The sequence below is a fragment of the Musa acuminata genome, chromosome BXJ3-1 (assembly GCF_036884655.1).
Source record: "Musa acuminata AAA Group cultivar baxijiao chromosome BXJ3-1, Cavendish_Baxijiao_AAA, whole genome shotgun sequence".
In the NCBI taxonomy this organism is placed as follows: Eukaryota; Viridiplantae; Streptophyta; class Magnoliopsida; order Zingiberales; family Musaceae; genus Musa; species Musa acuminata.
In genome coordinates, this window is record NC_088349.1 from 6586148 (window position 1) to 6610821 (window position 24674).

General features: G+C 38.7%; 2 protein-coding genes across 4 annotated transcripts; one reads left to right on the top strand and one right to left on the bottom strand.

Annotated features, from left to right (window-relative positions):
* Window positions 1-412: 412 nt before the first annotated feature.
* On the bottom strand, window positions 413-4030 carry LOC135628563 (protein unc-13 homolog). Its single transcript, XM_065135310.1, has 5 exons — window positions 3501-4030; window positions 2455-3354; window positions 1882-2340; window positions 1619-1805; window positions 413-1551 (listed from the first exon to the last, which is right to left on the bottom strand). Exons 1-5 carry the CDS (start codon window positions 4005-4007, stop codon window positions 602-604), a joined length of 3003 nt encoding a protein of 1000 aa, XP_064991382.1. The 5' UTR covers window positions 4008-4030; the 3' UTR covers window positions 413-601.
* Window positions 4031-5610: 1580 nt separating this feature from the next.
* Window positions 5611-22436, top strand: LOC135628889 (probable serine/threonine protein kinase IRE). 3 transcript variants are annotated; one of them, XM_065135844.1, is made up of 17 exons: window positions 5611-5932; window positions 6037-7015; window positions 7109-7308; window positions 12365-12537; window positions 12771-12996; window positions 13936-14028; window positions 14104-14244; window positions 14399-14491; window positions 18050-18257; window positions 18411-18496; window positions 19608-19696; window positions 21087-21138; window positions 21215-21271; window positions 21350-21526; window positions 21610-21687; window positions 21777-22075; window positions 22159-22436. In XM_065135844.1, the coding sequence occupies exons 1-16, from the start codon at window positions 5717-5719 to the stop codon at window positions 21855-21857; spliced, it is 2949 nt and encodes a 982-aa protein (XP_064991916.1). In that variant the 5' UTR covers window positions 5611-5716; the 3' UTR covers window positions 21858-22075; window positions 22159-22436. The 3 variants fall into 3 exon arrangements, with proteins under 3 accessions (XP_064991916.1, XP_064991917.1, XP_064991918.1); XM_065135845.1 differs by lacking the exons at window positions 21610-21687; window positions 21777-22075; window positions 22159-22436 and having other exon boundaries at window positions 21210-21271; window positions 21350-21425; XM_065135846.1 differs by lacking the exons at window positions 21215-21271; window positions 21350-21526; window positions 21610-21687; window positions 21777-22075; window positions 22159-22436 and having other exon boundaries at window positions 18415-18496; window positions 21087-21134.
* Window positions 22437-24674: the final 2238 nt, after the last annotated feature.

The window sequence follows — 24674 nt, forward strand, 5'->3', positions numbered from 1 at the left end:
TTCGTCATCTTTACGAACCACACCGATCAATGTATACTAGATGATAATATAGGTGAACGAGCACTATGAAGCCTCGGCAAAATTATGCTTGCACCTCCACAGGTAATGCTCTCATGGCTCAACTTCGAAGATGACAAACCTCATCAATCTGATAAGTGATGTTAAAAGAGATTTATCGGCTCCTATAGTTATAGGTTCACTCCGCCATTAAAAACTGCTCCTACCAAAGCATAGAAAAGTCTCTGACATCACACACGATGCAGTAGGTTTTTTATGGGGTGATATACTAATAATTCTTTTTGAAACCATCCAAGAGTTAATATCCAAGAAGACCACACTATCACAACATCATAAGAAGCTCCGAAAACAAAAGACGTGTGCTGTAAATGTCTTGATCTTAAGACGTGGTCCTATACATCACCGTTTCTCTTAGAATTGAATGATAAAAGGTATTCGTTGACTCGATCATGTGAATCTGTTGACTTAACACGTTGACATGAGAATAATGAACCTGAGAAAGATGCAGTCCTAGTGATGATGTCGAACGTGGTGAGAACAGCTACTGGCTAACGCTCGTACAAACCGAGCCGCTCATCTGATTTCACCTCCTCTTCGGCAGCTCGAACGCCTTCTTCAGGAATCGGTTGGCGGTGTCGTCGTTCCGGTGGCACAACACCCGGAGCATCGTGTTGGGGTCAGAGCAATGCCACTTGCCTGTAGTTGGCGGCATGGGTACCGTCTCCAGCGATCTCCCCAGCCCGCTGGCCTCGCATGCCGCGATGCTGAAGTCTTCCACCAGCTTCTCTGTCGGCAGTCTCATCAGCGCCAACACCCCCTCCACCACCTCCGCCTGTTGTTCTACCACCTCCTCCGCCACCAGCCCCTTCCCGCACCCCAGAAACATATGCTTCAAGCTCATGAAGTCCTCCACCAACATGTCGTAGTCCCCCCTCGTGAAAGCCCTCCCGCTGCCTCCGGCCAATAGCACCATCAAAAATGCTCCGAACGACGCCTTCATCACTTCGCACACCGCTTGCGGTTGTGCCCCGTCGATTAGCACCGATGTCAGATATGTTAGATTCTGGTTTAGCACTCGGAGGGTCGGATGTATTCGAGCATGGTATACGCTGCCAAAGTATAACGAGTCATAGAAGGAATGAGAAGAATCAACGAAGATGAGCCGGTAGGCGGCTAGCTCAGCTACGTGGAGGATGACAGAGTGAATGGAAGAGTGGGCGCCGTCAAAGTGGCGGTGGGAGGGTAGGGGAGAACAATGGGAGGAGAAGGACTCGTCTATGGTGTGGAGGCAGCCTAGAAAGTACTGGAGTGTGTTGAGGCGGACGCAAAGGCGTTGGGTGCCGCGGCTTGCAGTGTGGCGGTGGTTGGTGGTGCTGTCGCCCGGTGCCGGGAAGGGCCTGCAGACGAGGACGAGGCCGGGGTCGGCGCCGACAGTGCAAGGGGCGGCCGCCCTCTTCCACAGCTGGGCGACCATCGAGTCCTGGTTGCACCTGGTCAGCGGAGGGAGCGCTGGAATAAAGCTTTCCTTTGAACCTATCAGTGTTAGAGACATCAGTAGCACAAGTCCTTTGTCTTCAACGTGCGAGAGAGGGAGACTTACCACATGATGCGGCAAAGGAGCAGTACTCCTTAAACAGAGTATCCAAACCATCAGCAAGGTCTCGGCCCAATTCATCTTTTGCTTCTACTTGGATCTCAAAGAACTCATCCACCGTCATCTTGGCTAGCTGCATTAGATCCACTGCAGACTCCGCATATGGCTCTGATTTGGACTTGGGATTCCAACTCTGTTACAATTGCATTGCGCGGAGTTAAAGTTCGAACGTAAGAAGGATTCTACCAGTGGCCCTACGGTGAACTCACCTCAGTCTCCTTAGCTCTGTTAAAGCACCCTCTTGCCATCCTCAGTCTATCATCTACCCAACGCTTGATAAGGTTAAAGATGATGGAGTCTACTTGGTAGGGAATCATCTCGCTTAAGATCCCCTTCCCTCCGCCTTCAGCCCCTGCGGAATCCTCTGCTGCCATTTGAATCAGAACCTTCTCTAGATTCCCTGCGGTATGCAAAACTCTGACCAACTCATTTGTTAGAACTGAAGTTTTGAGCAAATACTGCTTCAACACGGCGCCATAGCAGCTGTGGAGGGTCACCACTGCGACAGCAGTTGGATTTGGATACCACCTCTTTAGCAATGGACTGTAGTTCTCCTTCTCCAACAGGGCCAATTCCTCTGTCTCTTTCGCCAGTTTTATTAAGGCCTCTTGCGGATCCTCCTCATCCACCACTCTGCTATCAACCTTTCCATTACAGTTTTCTTGTGCCTGCAATCACTAGTCACACACAGCATGTCATGATAAATGATTCTAGAAATTGAAGAGTTCATCATGGCTTCTGAAATGAAAAGAATGGATCATTTGAGAGACGGTGATGCTGACCTTGGTGAATGCGCACTTCAAAGAAGCCCTAATAAATCGATCTACGCAGTTTATGGGTGAGAAATCGTCCGCATCTCCTCCGGTGTCAAGTTTGAGAAGCATCCCCACACTTGCATTGCTCGATGTCTCCTCACTGATGATCTTTGCCGTCGAGAATGCCAAACACAACACGTTATCCATCATTTCAATCCTGCCTCCTTTCTCTAACGCCTCATGATAGTCCAACAGCTTCTTCTCCGCCCACGCCTTCAGCGAGGCCATTGTGGGGAGTAAGACCTTCACGTAGCCCGATTCCCTTTCGGGCCTCATGGCATCGTTGGCCACCTCGTCCAGCAGCGCCAATGTCGCACCCATCAAGTCAGGCTCCACTAGCCCGGTCCTTACGTACTGCTCGAAGAGGACCCAAGTGAAGCACACAGTGTGGACCATCTTATTGATCCCTAGGGTTGCCCATGTCTTCTTCATCAGCTCCAGCAGCTCATCCACCTCATCTAGTATCCCTGTCTTATCCTTGAGGTCGAAGATGGAGCGAAGCAGGGAGAGGTAGAGATGTATGTTGAAGGGGAATCCATCAGCCCAGTGACACGCTTCAACTGGAGTCGCATTCTGGTAGCGCCACGCTAAGGCCATGACACAGTTGCACAAGTTGCGCATGGCCTCCGAGTGCTTGCTGGTGTCGATGGGCTTCAGCTCGCTCGCGGTCAGGATCTCCCTGAGACGAAGTCCTGAGGAGTTCAAGCGGTCACAAGGTGCCCAAGAGTGCAAGACGAGTCCTGCTTCCAAGATTTTGAGCTGCCGACGTTGCCAACGATGGTATTCGTTAGAATCAACAAAGTCAGGTGGCCTTAGGTGGCGGAGGAGCTCTAGCGGAAGGATGATCGTCTCTGCTTGCCTGCCTACCTGATGAAGAAGAACAGATCAACAGTAGGTTACCACAAGCACGACAAAACCACCATGTGATCGATGAAAATTTTAGTCTGCGTGATCCTAGCATTGCAAGCATTTCGTTGCGCAGAGGGAGAAAGGAGGTGGAGCAACCGACCGACCTGGCCTGCGAGGAAGCGCATGAGGGTCTTCCTCAGGCGGGTGTCGCTCTGCTCGGTCACCCCCATCTGCTGCCGCATTATCTCCGCCGACGTCATCGGCCGCTGCTTCGGCTTTCCGGCAGGTGACAACGCTGTCGCCGTCCCTGCCGCCGAGGGCAGCGTCACCGGAGATCCCGAGTTGACCATGGTCCTCATCGGCGCCGCCAGCCTCGCTCTAAGGCCCAGCGCGCCCTTCACCCGGCTCGTCGCTGACATGATCCCAGCGCCGGCCTTCGTCCCCGCGTCGTTGCCGTCGGCCGGGTGGCGGGAGGGCGGGGCGCGGCCGCTGGAGCCCTGGGAGAAGCGGCAGCAGGCGACGAAAAGCTCATAAGCGCTCTCCCTGAGCTCGTCCCTGCCGAGGGCGTCGAGCCGGCCGAAGGGCCACTGCAGCTCGCCCTCCTCTTCTTTCTCCTCCGGCTGCTCCTCCATGAAGGAGAAGCTCCCGGATCGGCGACGCCGACTTCCCATTGTCCACCGGCAGCGGGGTGGCCGGTGCCTGCCGGTGGCTGTACCGTGCCCTTAAGTCACGGTGCACCGTACGACAAAGTAACAACGATCCGACAAAACATGCACAGATAAGACACCTTCGTCGGCATAAAATATGGAGACAAAAGCGGCAAGCATCACATCAATTTTATTTTAATTTTTTTATATTTTAAAAATAAAATAAATAATCTTATTTGTCCGATAACACGAAAAATGCACATGTGCATGCTTTTAATATTCCTTTTATTTTTCCCGAATGACAGATTAAAATTATTATTATTTGATAAAATTAATATATTTTTTTATTTTTGTATCGAAGTGTTGTATAATTTTTTTAAGTATGAAGATTATGATATTAATAAGATTTAAATACATAACATAATATATAATATATAATTAGATTCATGTCTGTTATCGGATCAACGAGGTTGCAGTACGTGAATCGTACATTACAATGAAGTGCACTTTCGATACACGCAATGAAGGTCATATAAAAGAACAGCCTCTTTGTTGTTGCTGATATTTGGGTTAGTAAGCATTTTCAGATTCATAAATCACAACTAATCATAAAATGAAAAGATTTATCGTGAACAAACGAAACATTCCAAAAAGGCTTCTGAGAAAATATTAAAAATTATGATTTAATTATTTAATAAATATCTATGATGAGAAGAGTATGATGTGAGAATGTATTTTTCTCATGTAGAGATGATGAGAAATTTTTTTTATTTATATTTATATAAGAATGTGAGTGGGGATTGAGTGAGATGATTTAAGGGCTTTATATAACTCTAAATTCCCAACACTCGAAACACTAATAATTTACCGTAATATATACTCATCTTGTCATCCTTGTTATTCTCCTACTTGAATATATGGCAACCAAATCCTTATTGTTTTCCCATTTGAATAAGTTGCAACCAAATCGAAGTAAATTTTATATCATTTTAGGTTAAATTAATAGGGGCAATTAATTTTTTCTCGAATAATCTCACGATTAAAAGTCGCCATCGATTTAATAATATAACGATCGAAGTAAATTTTATATCATTTTAGGTTAAATTAATAGGGGCAATTAATTTTTTCTCGAATAATCTCACGATTAAAAGTCGCCATCGATTTAATAATATAACGATCAATCCTAATTAAACAAAACCCAGGAGCAGAAAAGGACAGGTTTCCCAAGGCTTAGTCTATACCAACTACGTGTTCATTTCTGATTCGCAAAACGGATACGTCACGGCGAAATCGCGGTCTTCACGACATCTAAGTCTCACCGCGGGTGCAGCGAACGCGAAGACGAGCTGGATTTCCGCGGGCTTTTAATAGAGAGAGAAGAAACAAAATTAAACGAACAAATAACATAGGAATCGAGGCCGATGATGGCCGTTCCAACCCATCGAATTTTTCTTTTCCCATTCTTTATCTTGTGTTTGTAGATTTTTTCCTACCAAATCTGTCCCCAATTATTGTTGTTTTTTGATCTGTTTGTTCGATAATTTTTCTGGTGTTGGGAGGAAGTAGACTCCGGTGACCAATTCCAACCCCGAAGCCGATTTCTGTGTTGATATGGAGGTAAGGCAATCCGTGTTCTTTGATTCTTGAAGGTTGGTCGCTTTTGTGTTTGATGAAAATCCCATGGGGGTTCTTGGTGTGATTCGCGTTTGGGATGCCATGACGGATGGTGTTTGATGAAAATCCTATGGCAGCGTGGTGGTGGTAGCCACCGTGTCAAATTTAACGCCGCCAAGGAGATTGAGTCCCCTCGCTTCCGCGCCATTCTCCGTGCTACGAGCGGCCGCCGGAAGCGGGCCCCCACCGACGTCAAGAGCTTCTCCCATGAGTTGAATTCCAAAAGAACCCACCACATCCCGATCCGCAAGCTCCGAGGTCTCAGCAGCCCGGAGGTGATGCATTGCCTCGTTCTTATTCTCTTGCTTTGTGTTTTAGTTTAAGTTGGATCTTGATGACAAATCGCTTTATTTCATTCAATGCCATGGTTGTTTTATAGGAAATAATGGGTGTGATTCGCTCGAAATTCAAACGGTTGAAGGAAGAAGTTGACTCGGAGTTAGGCGTATTGGCGGGCGATTTGGTGGGCATACTCGAAAAGGACACGGATGCACATCCTGAATGGCGGGAGCCTCTGGAGGATCTTCTGGTGGTAACCCAGAATTGTGCAGAGATGTCGCCAGATGAATTCTGGTCGAGTTGTGAGGGGATAGTCCAGAATCTGGATGACCGCCGCCAGGAACTGCCAATGGGCACGCTCAAGCAAGTCCATACTCGCATTCTTTTCATCCTCACTAGGTGCACTAGGTTGATTCAGTTCCAGAAAGAGGGTGCTTACAGAGAGCACGAACATATTCTCGGGCTACACCAGCTTAGCGACCTGGGATTTTATCCTGAATCGAGAGATGGGAGCTTCAAGATCTCATTGGGTTCTAAGGATACAAAGGAAAGGATCATCATGAAGAGGATCCAAGAGCATAGGTTCCTTAATCATGATTTTTCTAGTCAACAAATAGATTCTCCTTCTAGTAGAGCTAGGATTTCGTCCTGGAAGAAGCTTCCATCAGCGAATGAGAAGAATCAGAAGAGATTCCATGACAAGAATGAGTACCCCTCAAAAAAGGTTTTAGATTCACTGCCACCGATAGAGAGAGCCAAATTGGCTTCTAGCACAGAAGACCTTGGGGTCCTAGCAAGTTCAACGGAACCATTGCCCGAGGCAGAAGAAGTAGCTTCTGCTGATTATTCTGGAGATCAGCAAATTCCAGCTGATGTAAAGCCAAAAATGATATGTAGGATTTGTGATTTTGAGATACCGACTATATATGCCGAGGGTCATTTTAGAGTATGCACGATTGCTGATAGATGTTATTCAAAGGGTTTAACTATTGATGAGAGGCTGGATGGAGTTGCTGAAATACTTGAGAGAATTCTGGCATCCTGCACACCAAAGAACACAGATATTGTAGAAATCCATGGTGAGGTTGTTAAAATTGGTGCTTCATGATTAAGTGAAGGATCAGATGTCCTGTCTATGAGTCATAATAACTTGTCCTATTTATCTTCTGCAGAAATTGTGGATAGGGTAGTTGTTGGTAATCTAATTGCAAGTAATTTGAATGAACTACCTGTAACGTCAAGCAATTCACGGAGTGCTTTATCATCAGGAAGTATGACCCCGCAATCACCAATAATGACACCACGAACTAGCCAGATTGATTTGCTGTTGCTTGGAACCAAGGCATTTGCTGATCATGAAAACTTTCAGCAGGTTTGTTTATTCTTAACCATATTATTTCACATAAGGCTGTCATAAATTTTCTGGTACCGAAGTTGGTTTAATAGTTGGTCTAGCAAATTATTCCTTACGCAACAATTGAGCGAGAAATTTACATCTTGATCATGCAAAATAATAGGCGAGGAACCTTGTTTCTTCTAATAGAAGTGCTTTTGTTTCTGTCATTCTTTCTCATCTTCCCAGCTATTGTTGCTTGCTTGGCATCCTTTGTGTTGCCTGAATGAACTATTGTACTTGGGGTTTACTGAAGTTCAGCTACAAAACATCTTTAGGCAAAAAAAGAAGCTATAAATGTTTCAATATCTAGCCTTTAGCGTTTGATATTTGCTTACTGTTTCTTAATCTGTTTGTAGACAAAAACCTTTGAGGGCTACCGATCTTTAAATAAGAAACTTAGTTTTTGAAAGAATGTATATATATCAAAAAGGAAATGACCCAAGAATAGGCCTAATTAGTCATTGGATGTTTGTTATACCTTTAACCAAGTTTTTAACATTGATCCCGTAACAGTTTCAAGAACCATCAGACCAATACAATCGGCAGGTGGTATATCACCTATACCATCAGTGCCATTGAATAAAAAAAAAAAAATTATAGTGTCAACTATCAAGCTATGCATTTCAATATTGGTACACAAACTGGTATTCAAAACTTGCTTTCTAACAGTAGGTTCCCGTCATGACATTGTACAAATGCTACATTTTTTTCCTAAACTATATAATAGCACCAAATTATGTCCAACCAAGCATTAGATCTCAGTCTAAATTTCTATATCATTGCCATTCCATTTAGAGGATCTAGTTCAGTGAAAATGACCTCAGCATTCTTTGAGTATTTTTTAGTATAAGTATTTCTATGTACATATCGTTGTATTCACTGATTCCTATCAATTTTACTTTATAGGATTTATTAACATAGTGTAGAATAAGATACATGCCCCTTCAAATATCTAAATTTCAGTGCGACACCGGTCCCATTATTCTATCAGATAGTGGTGCCATTTCTATTGATGATATATCGACTTATGCCACCTAATATAATTTCATAAAAAATAAGTTGTATGGGTGTTGAACTATATGTTTCAATATCAATACTTGTTTAGATTGATAAATACTAGTTCATACTAACTGGTACAGTTGATATTTGTATTTTTATTCCCTCAAATGTGCATTCTAATAATAATTTTCTTTTAGAACAATAACTTTTCTTCTTTTATTTGGAACTAGATGGACCATTTTTGGCAAATACAAATGACTCATAAAAGGAAATCCTAATTTGGAGTTCTTTATAGCTATTCTTGGCAAATACGTTGATAACAATGAAGTGATTGTAATATAGAAAACAATAAAATACCTAATCGATATATATATATATATATATTGGATAAGGATCAAATACAGTATCTAAATTCTAAAGAATACATGTACACAGAAAGGAGTTCTAAGTTCTGACTAACATATAAGTATAATTAATTAGGTGTAAAAGTAAAGCATATACCTAATAGGCTAATACTACCACCAAAATGATCAAAGTGAGTCAATGATAGGTGGATCGGGGTACTCGATAAGTCGATGTGATGAAACTGTAAATCAAAATGGTGTCTCTACAGACCCATACATGAAATTACTCCCTTGATATTTTAAGAGACACCAATAAATAGTATACCATTGATGCAATAACATGGTAGCAGTTGTTGTTCCATTATCATGAACGACCCATGTGGTAGGAGGCACTTGGGGCAAGTATGACCATGGCAAGTATGAGTCGGTTAGAGTGCACCGTGACTTTATAGCCATAATCCTCATGGATCTAGCTTAGAAACACAAGGATCTAGCTTAGATTTACAAGAATCTAGGCTTGATTTTTTATACATTAAGCTCTAATTTACATCTAAATGGACTACAATGGACCAACATGTTGATTGTTATTAAAATGCACGATTTATTATAGAAAATTTGATTATATAATATCAATATGATTAGTGCATACACCTTGTCTGAAATCCACTATAATATATAGCTTGGGACTCTACTATAGGCTTTCTCTAAGTAAATAAAAATCATAAACAAAATTTTCTTTTTCTTTCTATAACTTTTGGTTAATTGCCCCAAATATAAATAGCTATCACCAATGCGATGTCAGCCATAGATGTTGCCTAGAAAAGATAACCTTGCATGTGCGTAAGCTGTACAATCTTCTTGAAATTATCGCTATCATTAGCCACCTCATGAACTATATAGTATCCTCTAAATCCATCCATCGTAGTCTCAGTCTGACTTGTACATACAATGTATAGTAAATTTAATGTATTCATTAACGAACTTGTGAAAGATAATTCTTCTGTTATAATACACCTAAAATATTTTGATGTTCAGTTATCACACATGAGGGTCGTACTATCCAAGTCCACTATTTCTTGAGATTCAACAACAAATTCAAGTTGTACCTAGCAAAGTCATATGAAAAATGGCGCTGTCTTTTGAGACCATCCTTCTGAATGAAACATCATGGATTGCAATTTTGCAAGTAAGTATCTCGAGTTGCATGTGGAGCAATGTGTTGAAGTTAAACTAATTGTAATCACTTTTCTTGTATCTCCCTTCACTTTGGTGGTGGAAGGGATCCTGATCTATCTGCACACCGAGGGGAGAGTATCATCGGATCAAAATCAGCATCAAGAAGTGGCATTTTGCTGAAATATCTCACAAGACCCCTAATGCCCTAGAATTGGTGCTGGTTGTCTCATACTGAGGCTCCTATCTCATGGACACCATTGTTGTTGGGTTGCCTCATACTGACTCTCTTGCCTAAATCAGGCCGATTCTACCACCATAATATCTTATATTGAAAGACCAATCCAACTGAGACAGGTCTGTCTCAGTGGCAGTTGAGATGGATCACATTGCTGTTTGTCTCTCATGCCTCATTGTATATGTAATAGTGATATAATGAAATGCAAATGTCGAGCACAACCTCGGGGTCCTACACATTGTCCTCTCAACTTTTGTGATCATTATATACAGGCAGCTTGGATGGTCACCTATCTAAGTTCTACTTCTATGTTTTATGCTGAATCCAAGCATTCAACTCTGTTGAATATTCATCTAATATCTTGAGGGACCTACACATATTTAGCTATATTTGGAGATTTACTGATCAAATGATACTTCATCCTGGTTGTTCCTCCACTATGATCAACATAGTCCCTATGGATGCACTACCAATGATGACGGTGTTCCAAGCAATGAGTGTGTTATCATGCCGGGTTGGTTATTTGCTAATTTGGTGCTATCTTACTACAATAATTTTTAAATGATTTCACATACATAGTTTTAAAAATTTAGAGGGTGGGCCTTATTACTGGTAAGGTTGCTCTTTTGCGACTTGGGAGATCAAGGTTTGAGTCATGGAAATAACCTTTCTATATGTAGAGGTAAGGTTGCGTACAATAACACTCCTTGGACCTTACATTGATGGGAGTTTCATGCAAGGGTATGCCCTTTTTTGTAGTTTTAATATTTATGTAATTGTTAGAAAACAACTTAGATTTACTATAGATTTGCATGAATTTAAGCTGGACTAATGTGAATTTAGCATAAATCTACATGGATTTGACAATTTTTTATATATACTGGTTAATCCATGTGGATCTAGACTACATCTGCATAATTCTTGGATGAATCCATCCAGATCTGGGATAGATCTATGTAGATTTTAGCTACATCCATGTGGTTCTAGTCTTAATCCACATGAGGACAGCCTAGATCCACATAGAACCAGGCTAGATCTGTAAGGATCTAGGGGAGATCGATGCTGATCTAGAGTGGATCTAAGAAGTTCTAGCATAAATCTACACATCCACACTAGAACTAGGTTAGAACTATAGGGATCTAGGTTGGATTTGTTCGGATCTAGCCATGGTTCTAGCTTATATTTACATATTCACACTGGCTCTGCATGGATTGTGGCTGGACCAGAATGTATCTAGGCTGGTTTCATGTTGATCTGGTCTAGATTTAGATGGTTCTAGGCCGGATTTGAGATGGAACCAAGTGGATCCAACTTAGACTTAGGTAATCTATGCTAGACGTGCACATATACAGCCTTATTTGAACAAATAAAGTAGATGTAAGAAAGCCAAAATCAAGCATGAAATCATGAGCAAACCTATAAGCATAAAAACAAAGTTTCAGTCAAGGCATATAGAGAACAACTGAATGAAAATATTTAGAAGTTTAGCTTCAGATTTACCTTGCTTTGGAAAAAATGAAGAACAATTTTGAGATTGAATTTGATTTGCTTGATATTGAAATTTGATTTAAGAAAGAAGATTCGATAATGAGATTGAGATAGAACGAATGAACAAGCAGAAAGGGGACTGATTTCAGGTTGAAACGGATGGGAAGTGGGTTGGATCTGGGTATCAGGCTGATCTCAGATTTGAGGTTTGTATGTGAGCCTAAAAGGTGTCAATTGAGACTTGCACAATGCAAGGCGGACATGTTGCATTGGAGGGTCTGGATCTCCTGGTTAATAAAATCTCTCAAATGAGATACATGGAATCATGCTTTAACCTGATTAAATAATCAATATGATTCTACCTCAAGATAGCTTGAGGCATTAAGATGACAAACATGCACTGTTGGCTCAGTCCTTACTTTCCAGCCTCAATTTCTGTCGATAGTTCAGAATAATTCACTATGGTATGTCACTATAGTATATTTCCAAAATAACCTGATAAAACTGCATTATAGCTATATTGCCTTAGAAACTGGAATGGCGTTCAAGCTTGATTGATCAGTTAGAGGAATTGCAGCATCATGCTGGGTTGTCTACTTATGCTAGTTATTCTGAGCTGATCAACTTATAAAGCAAAACATTTCTTGTAATTCTCAGAATTTATTATATTGTTTCATCTTTGAAGCTTTTTAATTGAAATGTCTTAACGGAACTTAGTGCTTAATCCTTATCTCAATTAGACACTGTGATTCATCTTTTATTGAACTTCTATTGTATCATGCATTGGCAGATAGAGAGTTTATTGGATATAGTTCGCTGCATTGCCAGAATAAAAACTTGCAATTACAGTTCACTTGAGGACTTGAGCTCCTGTTTAGAAGATTTAAATGCTGTTGTTGATACTAGAAAGGTCGACGGACTTGTTGTTGAGACATTTGGAAGACAGATTGCAAAGTTACTACAGTGAGTTACAATTTCTATTGCAGATTGCATGTTCAGATGGGTTGCTTTTTTTCATTGTTCTAACATTTTTTGACATTAATGAGAGACTTACCAGAATGAGATCAAGAGTTTTAACACTGAATTATTTGTTTTAAAATACAAATTTTAGCTGAAAAAAAATACCATAGTGTTACTCAGAATTTGTTGTTCTTTAGACAATTGTGTACTTTTGATTAATCCTTTTAGTTCAACAGGGAGAAATTCATACATCTATGTGGGCAGATCGATGATGGGATTAAAGATGTCTCAAGTGTGATAGTAGATGATGGATCTTTGGGGAATGGTAGAACCTTGGGTGCAAAGTTAAAGGATCGAACATCCATCGAGGATTTTGAAATCATAAAACCAATAAGCCGGGGGGCATTTGGAAGGGTTTTCCTTGCAAGGAAAAGAGTCACAGGTGACCTTTTTGCAATAAAGGTAATATTATTGGATTTATCACCTAAATTGGACATCAGAAGAACATTAATGAATAATCATGTCTTTTCTGATTGTATATTTGTCGTGTTATCTTTGTTTCTTCCATTTTTGATACTAGCCATTTCCATCTGGTCATGCCTTTTCAAGCATAATTCAACATTTTAATTACCATTCTTAATTATATGGGGTGGGTTTATTCATGAAACATATTCGTATCTTTTGAAGTCAGTTGTGTGTTGATGTTAAAGAAATACTAGAAAAATTAGTTCCTTCAGAAATTATTTAATGCAAATGCTTTGGTTTCCAGGTACAGTGACAAGATTCATTAATGCACTGCAGCCTGTTGTTACTCTCTCACGTCCATTTCTCTGTGTTATGACAAGGGTCTTTGTAGATTCTACAATCCATTACATTATCCTCATTATCCATATCTGCGATAATCACCTAGATGTAATATCTCCTAATTCTCCTACTTGTGAACGTCACATGTCTCTCATTAGTTTACAAAAAGGCACTCCTACAACATTATAATGCCCTTGGGATGCCACATTCTTTTTTTGCTTCACCTTAGTGAGAAAAAACATTCAAACATTTAAAAATGAAAAAAATGGGATGACTAAACAATAGGTACATACTATGTAAGTCCATCCCAAGGTCTTGTTATAACCTGAGATATGTTATCAGGTTTAAAGTAGACTTTTATTTGTGTAACACAAAATCAATAGTAATGATATGCCTGGTTGTCTTAAAGTACATAGATTTCTAAAGCTGCATAGTTGTGGCCACAATTCATTAGGTTACTACTTGATAAATGAGTCCTAATTCATCATATCTTACTGAATGTAATACTTTCTCCACTATAATATCTTCTGACTTGAAATCCTATGAGTTACAAAAATTTTATCAATGAACATGCTAATTTTTTCTGTATAAATATAGGTTCTTAAAAAGTCTGATATGGTACGCAAGAATGCAGTTGAAAGTATTTTAGCTGAACGTAACATTCTGATATCAGCTCGAAACCCTTTTGTGGTAAGTATTTCTGGTTAACATTCAGCATCCCAACTACTTCAGGTGTGTATTTAATTTTAATTTGTGAATACACAGGTGCGCTTCTTCTACTCCTTCACATGTAGGGAAAATCTCTATCTTGTGATGGAGTACATAAATGGAGGGGATTTATATTCATTGCTAAGAAATTTAGGCTGTTTGGATGAAGATATGGCACGTACATATGTGGCTGAAGTAGTAAGTAACAAATCTTTGTCTTTAGAAATCTAGGTATGATCCATTTTGTTACATAATTTACACCTGGGAATATTTTATATGTGAAGATTGATATAACTGTAGAAATAATGGTTCAGAATCTTGCTCTGGTATAACTGTAGAAATAATGTTTCAGGTTCTTGCTCTGGAATACTTGCATTCTATGAATGTAATTCATCGAGACCTTAAGCCTGATAACTTGTTGATTGCTTGGGATGGTCACATTAAGGTCAGTATCGGTTTACTCAGTTCTTCTCTTGCCTACAAATCACCCTTACTCATCGTTATTATAACTAGAACTTTAAATATTTGAAATGTCAACGAAAAATAGATTCTCTTATTCTAAATGTTTGTAGGATGATACAAGCTCATTGAGCTTCATCTATAACAGTAAAAGATATAAAGTATACAATTTTCGAGGGAGAGAGAGAGAGGTGGGGGTAGGAGGAGGAAGAAGTGGGCATCAGGTGGACGAGCAATAGTGGTGGTGGCAGTCAGGTGACAAGGAGGTGGAGAGGGCTCACCAATCATGAGCCCTCTCCATTTGTCTAAAACTGGACCAGACCAAACTGCCCAAGGTGGTGCAGTGTAAGTACCCATTCACACCCCGACAGGTAAACACCGGTTCATACATATCAGTTCGGTGAAATCAAGTTCCATGAGCTAATCCTCCCTAGCAAGAGCCCCATGCATCAGATCGTCTTTTTCTTAAGCAATATCTTTAGTTTGTGAGAGAAAATGCAAGCATTTGTAAGAAATTTTCTTAGGTGATTGCTATGTTAAAATACAAAACAATGTAATTTATGATATATAATATAATTTGGAGTGACATGGACAAAGAGCTAATAGGCCTATTATACACTTGATTTCTCCTGTTCTCTTTACACATAATCACATTTTCTCCATCGACTGATTTATTTGAATATTTAATTACTCTATGGATAATCAATAATATATTATCGGTTGATGTATTGTTGGTTGGGCTATGACACAAAATTGTGATATGACACAAAGGATCTGAAAAACAGAATTTGGTTGGGCTATCAGTTTTTCACATAATTTGTGATATGACACAAAGGATCTGATTTGTGATATGACACAAAATTTGGGCTATTGGTTGATGTATTGTTGGTTGGGCTAGAAACAAAGGATCTGAAAGAAGAGGATAATTTGTGATATGACACAAAATTGGAAATAAAATAAATGGTACATGACCTCGTTTCTTTTTTAAGAGTAATAGGAATATCAAGATCTTAAAACTCACAGGTTCTAGGCATAAAGAATGGTTTAGAATACCTGAAGTTTCATGATCAGTTGCACTCGAAGCTGACTCTTGGCAAGCATTGTGTGGTTGTTGCCTCAAACCTTGTCAGTTACGCCTCCTTGTATAGACATGTATCTCTGATTGTTGTTTATCCATCACTAAGTCTCCCACCGCATCAGAGTTTTCATGTTCTGGAATAATATATATAAGTTGGTTATAAACTTATAATATTGAATTGGTGGTACAAAGAATAGGTTGTGGCTAAGAAGGTAGAATTGTGAGAGGAATGGATTCAGAAGGTGAACTTTAAGGAGATATACTAGGAATGAATCTAGAAGGAGAATTCATAGGTAGGGTTATAATTAAGGTTTGAAATATCGTACCGTACCGGCGTTTCGACATTCGCTCAGTACGATACGATACGATATAGTATATATATATATATATACCGGGTGGTATTATTCGAAACTGCATACCTTGGTTATAATAGTTTTCTAAAACTTTTCTTTCAAATGGTTCTCCCCTTGAAGAGAAGTTTGGGAGAAATAAGGTTGATTTAAAAAAAAAAGGTGACATTTGTACTTACATAAAACTATTTTGTAAGATGATCAAAGTATTTGTATCCCTTCTGAGTTGGTGAGAAGCCTAGAAAAACACATTTTTTTGCTCGTGGATCAAGTTTGGTGTTGTCAAGGATTGAAATATCGTATCGTACCAGAGTTTCGACATTCACTCAGCATGGTATGATACTATATACCGAGCGTTATACCATTCAGTATAGGTATATATATATATATATATATATATATATATATATATATATATATATATATATATATATATATATATATATATATATATATATATTATATAATAAAATAAAAATTTGGCGACATCGCCAAAGTAACGTTGCATATATATATATATATATATAATATATATATATATATATAATATTTATATTTTAAAAAAAATTTATATATAAATAATTTTATAAAAGGCGATGTCGTGTCACCTCACATAGGAGAAGGGAAAGGCGACGTTGGCTTTTATATATATATATATATATATATATATATATATATATATATATATATATATATATATATATATATATATATATATATATATATATATATATATATATATATATATATATATATACACACACACACACACACACCGCTCGGTAACGGGTGGTCCATGTATCGATCTGCGGACGGACCGATATGTACCGCCCGTACCGGGCGGTATTATTTGAAATTGAAGACTTTGGGTGCTGTTATAACTATGTGTATAAACGAATGCTATACAACTATACATCTTTGGAGGCAAATTACTAAAGATTCGAGTTTGTGGATACGTTTGTAGGAGCCACTGCTGCTGCCATCAGCAGGTTCCTCCACCGTCGCTGGTGTCGTCCGAAAGTTTCTCGATCATCGTCGCCTTCTCCTTCCCCACTTTCCACTGTTGGTGAATCTTTTCTGCCGTCTAACTACTGTTAACAGTGGATTAAATACTGTTAACAATAGATTAAATAATATTTATCAATTGTATTATATATTTTTTATATTTTAATATTTTAGAGTGCCTCGCTTCGCTTGGCTAGGTGCCTATCGCCTTGGGTATTTTGGGATCTTAGTGCCTAGCGCTTTTTAGATCACTCGCTGATGTTATCAATAGTAGGTTCATCAAGTCTTATACATTAATCTAATCCATATCTAACATCATAAGTTATTGAGATTGCAACAATGGTCCATTGGACATCCATTAACATTTTAGCATTCAATAATGTTCCACAGGACATCCATTTTTTATCCTAATTTGCTCAAGATAGGCTTGATTTCTAAAAGATAATGTTTATACACTTATTCATCTTTAAACTTGGAAACCAATGGCTGACCACTGGTTTTAGATTACTTACAGCACAAAATAACCTCAATCAACTATGTGGTCTATCCAAACTTTGAAATTTTAACTCTTAATCAACTAAAAACCTATGAAAATTTAAATAAATACACAAATTTTCAGAACAATTTGATTTTTATAATAACCTAAGAGAATTAGAGGAGTTAAGAATCTTATTTCTTTGTTTTGTACAGCCTAAATTTCTGATCTCAAGCTTTCGGAAATCCATAATATGAGAGAGACCAGTTCAGCATAGTGATAGAACAAAAAAACTGTTTGAAATATGAAATTCAGGTCATTTCTTGGCAAGTGTTGTACGTTTGGTTCTCTTATAGGTTGGGAATGGTGGATTCCATTGTTGGAGCTGTTAGCTAAGTTAATTACCAATTGTAGCCTTAATAAGCCAAAGTTTCTATCCAAATTGTGAAATAATTTGCATCTTATGCTTTTGGTGATAGCTAAAATTGAATGTGATAGGAACAAATATGGCTTCTCGTTTGAGTTTTCTCATTTTGCTTTTGAAGTTTAGCACTGTGGCACTATGTTATTTTATTTTTCGAATATCACATTATCTGTATTCTGTAAGCTTATTAAGTCTCTTATTTTGTGATGCAGTTGACTGATTTTGGACTCTCTAAGGTTGGTCTTATCAATAGCACCGATGATTTATCAGGTCCAGATGTCAGCGGTTCTGCTATCCTAGGTGATGATGAACCAATTCCAGCAGAACAACGAGCACTAAAACGAGAGCAGAGGCGAAAACAATCAGCCGTTGGAACTCCTGATTATTTGGCACCTGAGATACTTCTAGGAATGCAACATGGTTTGTCATGTTAGACTTGTATGCTTCCAAATTTTTGAAGAAGAAGAAGAAGAATGTTTTCTCTTCACATGCACTCCTTGTGTTTCTGTTTTCATAAAAATGTCTTTTACACTTTAAGTCTGAATATTTTGACTCATGATCTCTGGATTGTAGGCAGAACTGCAGATTGGTGGTCAGTGGGTGTTGTCCTCTTTGAACTTCTAGTAGGTATTCCCCCATTCAATGCAGAGCATCCACAGGTATGCAATTAAAAATCCACTAAGTTTTCAAGAGTTTTTGGGAATTAATTTAATATAGTAAGGATTAGTGTACGAACAACATTAAGATTTACATGGCATACACTTGATAATTTGAATTTGATTTGCTTCTTCCAATTCGCCTAGAGACCAGTATGATGGAATGACAATCTTTGTTTTCAGATCACAATTCTAATTAAAAAGTTTTGTAAGAATGAAACCAGAAATATCAAAGCAAATGATTTCGTTAACTAAAATTGGTGCACTGTACAAGACTACTTCGAGTTTGGGGAGGCTCAACATATGCTGCTTACTCCTTGTAAATAGAGAAGTAGTTTCTGTAAGTTTAACCCTTGACACTTAGTTTGGAAATAAGCAATCTTACTGTGGCACCAAGGCTTACCCTTAAAATATATGACAAAATCTATGAACATAGAATAAAAATTCTTAACAATTCACACTTACATTGGAGATATGCAATCTTACTGTGGAGCCAAGATTTACCCCTAAAATATTAGACAAGATATATGAACATCAAATTAAAGCAAAAAAAAGGAGAATATATTGCAATTAAGTGTAGGGTGCCATCATAAACCAGTTTTCCCTTGCACTGGCGTAAATATTGAACACTTAAGCTGAAAGTGAAAAATTGTCGTGTTAAACTGCTACAGAATTCTGAAATATGTTATATCTAAATTCAAAATATACCTAAATCAGCAGTATGAGATAAGGTTATCATTGTATAAGTCTTAATAAATCAGGTGATGCTCTAACTTGTTTTTGAGATTGTAATCATTAGGGTCTTAATTTTGATTGTCATTAGCCACATTTGATGCTTCCTAAATTCTATGTTGGATGTTCATTGGAAAGATTTTGGATAATTATGACCCAAGAACTAATATCTTTGGACTAGCCCTTTCAGGTTAGGTTCTAGGTTGATCAGCATTAAGAATAACAACAAAAACAATGCCATGCAATTGTTTTCATATAATTCGGCTTATCCCTGGATTCCTTATTGTCAGTTTTTCTCATACAACTATTTGAGAACTTACTGTGTTCATTCATTATTGTACTTTTTATATTCTCCAAAATTCATTCATCTTGCTAACTGCAGAAAATTTTTGATAATATTATGAATCGGGATATACCTTGGCCACAAGTACCAGAAGAGATGAGTTTTGAGGCTCATGATTTGATTGATAAGTAAGATCTGAGAGCTATAGTCTTTTTTTTTGTTTTGCCTTCTTCTATTGTCTGCAGAAAAATTCTTCAATAACGCTTTAAGTGATATACTAAAAAAATATTACTTTACCGCATTTTTCTTTGATATCTTCTATGTTGCATGAATTGTCAAATAAAAGGAAAAGGGTGGTCCAATACATGAGGCTCCACCAATGTAGGGTTTAGGAGGGTCAATATAAGCAGCTTTGCTCCTGCCATACTGAATGATTTGTCAAATATATTGACATTTGATAAGCCTATATAAGGGGGAGTGAGTAGTAGTCTATAACAGTCACTTAGCTGATGGCCATAGATGTGCACTACTTCGAGAAATTCAGAAGAAAGTCTGAATAACTATTTTCTGTTTATCAAATGTTCATATTGTATTTACGTTGCTTGACCATATGACATTAGTGAATATGGTAGCTGACTAGCTGGTAGCAATTTATGTTCTAAGTGACATTTAACCCATTAGTGTTTTCGTCTTCAGGAAACTACCCATGCAATTCTTATTTAATATTCAAAGTTACAAATCCATTTAGGTAAATGCTAGATCGTGGGACTTAGATTAGCCAAAATCTGGTTGGAAAGAATGAAGAAACCTTTATCAAAGAGAAAATAACCAAATCTGCGAACAATTTGCTACTCCATATTCACATACCCAATGCATAAATAGGACAATGATGTTTGTGGTCAATATGTACAATATTCTTCTGATTCTACCACTACACAGGGTATATTTCTACTTAAAGAAAATTCTGTTTGTGTTTAAGATGTGATTCTGCACAAAGTTAAGACATATAGGATCAGAAAAACATGTTAAGATGAACTGTAAACTCCAATTTGAAAAATAAGATTTTAATGAGCAAACATGAAGGTATTATCAACACCAAGCTAGTGAAGCGGAAAATATTTGTTACATGGAGGATGACCATCACAACCAGATGGGAGATTAAGAATAGATAATTTTAGGAAGTATCCCAGATGCTACCTTATCCAATGCATGTACTCCATTAGTCATACTAAAGGACCTTAAATGTGTATATAAATCTGTGGACATTACTAACTTGATCAAATGTTTTGTTTGACCAGTCTCATATTTAGAGACATTTTTATCCTATTTTCTATTAGAACTGAGTGTTTTGGCTATTTCCCTAGCAAAACCATGTTCACTCGTCTTGCATATCATCTGTGCATATTTCTCTCTCTTTATCTGTAGAGTTAATATCTTCATATTTTGTGAATTTATATCATACATTTTAGTGCAGTTTATTTGATTTGTTGAGCATTAAAATCTCAAGATTCCTTAATATGCATTATAGGAAATTGAAAACTAAAACTACTATCTAATTTGATCTTTCATTGGATTCAGATTGCTAAGTCAGAACCCAGTCCAAAGACTTGGAGCAACTGGGGCTGGGGAGGTAAATCTCTTTTAGCTTGATGAACATATTTTATTTGTGTGGTAAAGCCTGACATAGTTTTTCATCACTAGGACAGGTGAAATCTCATCCTTTCTTCAGAACCATCAATTGGGATATGCTCGCCAGGCAGAAGGTTACATGACTGAGATTAACTGTCATCCAAGTTTTCTGCTTTTGTGACACAAACAAAAAGGTTGTTTTCTTGCCACAGGTAGCATTCATCCCCTCAACCGAAGGTGATGATGACACAAGCTACTTTGCCAGCCGCCATCCATGGAATGCAGCAGACGAACAGCTTCATGGAACATCTCGTGAATACGATAATATGTCTGATGCATGCAGTACGAGCTGCTGCAGCAGCCCTCACAGCTCCATCTTGGATGAAGATGTACAGAGATGTGTTTTTAATCAATTTCATGAAATCGGTTATTAAATGGAGCTCTAATTCTCTTTAAAATTTTCTTTGAGCAGGGAGATCAATGTGGCAGTATGGCAGACTTTGGACCGACACTCTCTGTGAAGTATTCCTTTAGTAACTTTTCTTTTAAGGTGAGAGTTTTGCAGAAACAAAATTGTTTAGATTATTATTAGTTTGTGCTCTATATATCTTATAATGTAATCCTGTAAATTTTGTTCAGAATTTGTCACAACTGGCTTCTATCAACTATGATCTTATAACAAAATGTAGCAAAGATTCAGCAGAAGCTTCTCAACCTTGAGACCAATTTGGAGACAATAATTTGCTTCCATGGCTACCTATTTAAAAGTTTCAAGAGCTGGATGTGTTCAATGATACCTGCTAAATGATTTCTGCAACATGCCTGGCCTTCTTTTATTTAGGAGATGCACATCTGCCACAGCATTACACTAATAAATGGCAGTTTGGTCCTACTTAACTGGGATACACGGCGGAACTGACTTCCAACTTGTATGCTAGGTGAGGTTTCGTTTGCCAATCTTGAGTTCAATGTTTCTGTTTTGTTCCACTTCTTCTGATCCTTTCATTCTTAATGTCTCCAGATTAAACTGTAAATAGCACATCATAACTACCAATCTGGTTTATCAGCAACTCATCATCCAAATTCAAAGTTATCTTATTGCATATGTTGTACTTAAGGTCTTAGTTTAATTGGGAAGTTTGTAAGCCATTGTTAGAAGGCTTCGCAATCCCAGAATTTGTACAGTGGTATATGGCACCAACGCTTGGGACTTGTGTTCAGCTTGCAAAATTACAAATATTGATCAGGCATAAATTCATGTGATCATTCATGCCTTCAGGTAATTCTTGAAGTGTTGTGAATTATTTGCAATTGGATCCATTATGATTTTGCTTGTTCATCAGATCTACTGGATAGTCATTTAATCGTGGTTCATCGATGACAGTTCATTTCTGTACTTAGAAGACCTTACTGTCTGTTACTTTTGCTTTCTTTTCTTTGTCTTTTGGGAAGAATCTGCAAGCTAATTGATACTGTACTTTATTGTAAAGTATAAACCCTAAACCACTGTTAACAAAACCACATGAGATGATGTCTTCTTGTGGGACTAGTATCTTTAAGTTCCCTAGTAATTTTGGTCCTTGATCTGAAATTAATTGATCAGAATGTCCAAATGTGTATCCTGCGATGGCATGCGCCTATGACTAGTGATGAGTTTTCTCTTCACCCGCTCATATGAATTGTATGAAAAAAACAGAGGAGAAAACCACTGTGCATCAGCTGCCACTAGCAGTTCCTAATTTTAACAAATTTATATTTAAATATTGGACTGTAATGGCTAAAGTATAATATTTGGATGAATATTGGTGAGATAAGTCCAGAGTCTTAATTTTAGAACGATATATATGCTATATTGGTAATACATGTAAGAAAAAAAAACTAAATTTGTTTCATTTGATTAAGGGAGTCTCATGTTTTAGTATATTATCCTTTATAGTTAGTTATTTTCTGTTCTTTCACTTTAAAAAGTTACATTGGCATTCTTATAGTTACGAAAACGAAACATCTAGGTTTATTTATCATAACGATACCAATTTTATCGATTAAAATATGAAAATAAAGGATAAAAATAATTTTAAAATTTGATAGTGGACGACGATCGACGACATCAACATTGACGTAGTTGCCTGGTCGCCTCACGCCACTCACCTCCACGAGGAGCATGCCGCTAACCTCATCGTCGCTCACATTGTGCTGTTGTACATCTATGTCAATGCTTATGCAGTTACTGACTCGGAAACTACATCAACATCAAAACAGATAATGGTGGTGGCTCCCCATCCCCCTCTCTTGGGAGTAGCACCTCAGAACCCCCAAATTCCTCTCCCACTTTGCTATAGTTGAAGACGCCTCTGCCTACCTCCTCCTCCCCCTCCCTTCCCGGTTTGCTCTCATTAGGAACACTTCATCACGTGCAAGAAAAACTCCATTGCCTCCCCCGACCTGTTCACGGCCATGCTCGCCCTTTGCTCCAATCGCCTCTCGCATAATGGTAGCAACGTGGACAAGCTTTGGTTGGTGCCCAATGCTACACCGTAGAGGGCAACATCCATCGTCAATTGGTTCCAACTCTTCGACTTGTATGACTCTTGCAAGGTAGCATACTCCGTCGTGGACGCCATGATCCACCTCCCTCAAACCGGGTCGTTGAGTTTCCTCAGCAGTCAACTTGACCTAGACAACATCTAACACATCTGCATCAATGCCAAGCAAAATGATGAGAGAGCCTCTTGTGCCAGAACTGACGTGGTAGCAGACGGAGTGGGAAGAACTTGGGTGACCCAAGCTTTAGGTCGATGCTAGGATCCTCCCAATGGGTCAACAATGAGGTGGCCTCCATCTTCGCTAGAGACATCACGATGACCATCACCATCAACATCAATGTAGATGTAGAGCGACGCGAAGCGAGCAACGATGAGGTCGATGGTGCGCTCCTCGTAGAGGCGGGTGGCGTCATGATAGAGTGGACCTTATCGTCGTCAAAGGTGGCCAGGCAACTACATCGACGTTGATGCCAACGACGACTCTGTCCGCCACCACCGACACCGTCTGCCACCGAACGTTAAAATTATCATTTTACCCTTTGTATTTGTGTTTCCATCAATAAAACTAACGTCGTTAGAATAAATGAACTTATATGTTTCACTTAATACCAATATAATTTTTTGAAATATAAGAATCAAAACGCTAAAGATAATTAACCATAGGTAATATATAATTAACCCCATCTTCTACTGGGAGATTTATTCTTCGATTCTCGTAACATAAATCATTTGCTGCGTCTGGCGATGAAGCAGTGTGCTAAATCCTACCTCCGCACAGGTATATATGCATTTCGGCAGTAGTGCTGCTTCATTGCTTGCAAGTAGTGGTGATAATTCGTTCGGATGCCCATCGACCTTTAAGCTTCGCTTACATCCTTGACATGTCAGGAGGATGATATGGATATACAATAATATAATAATAACACCACCCATAATGCTCTAACGAGCAGGCGGCGACAACTACTGCACGACAGTACAGAGAGGGAGAATGCGC

Coding starts and splice junctions, on each gene's coding strand:
- LOC135628563 (XM_065135310.1), bottom strand. CDS start 4,007: ATGGGAAGTCGGCGTCGCCGATCCGGGAGCTTCTCCTTCATGGAGGAG. Junction 2,341..2,454: donor TGAAGTGCGCATTCACCAAG/GTCAGCATCACC, acceptor TAGTGATTGCAG/GCACAAGAAAACTGTAATGG. Junction 1,806..1,881: donor ACAGAGCTAAGGAGACTGAG/GTGAGTTCACCG, acceptor CAATTGTAACAG/AGTTGGAATCCCAAGTCCAA.
- LOC135628889 (XM_065135844.1), top strand. CDS start 5,717: ATGAAAATCCTATGGCAGCGTGGTGGTGGTAGCCACCGTGTCAAATTT. Junction 14,492..18,049: donor CTTGGGATGGTCACATTAAG/GTCAGTATCGGT, acceptor TTTGTGATGCAG/TTGACTGATTTTGGACTCTC. Junction 18,497..19,607: donor TCAATGCAGAGCATCCACAG/GTATGCAATTAA, acceptor TGCTAACTGCAG/AAAATTTTTGATAATATTAT.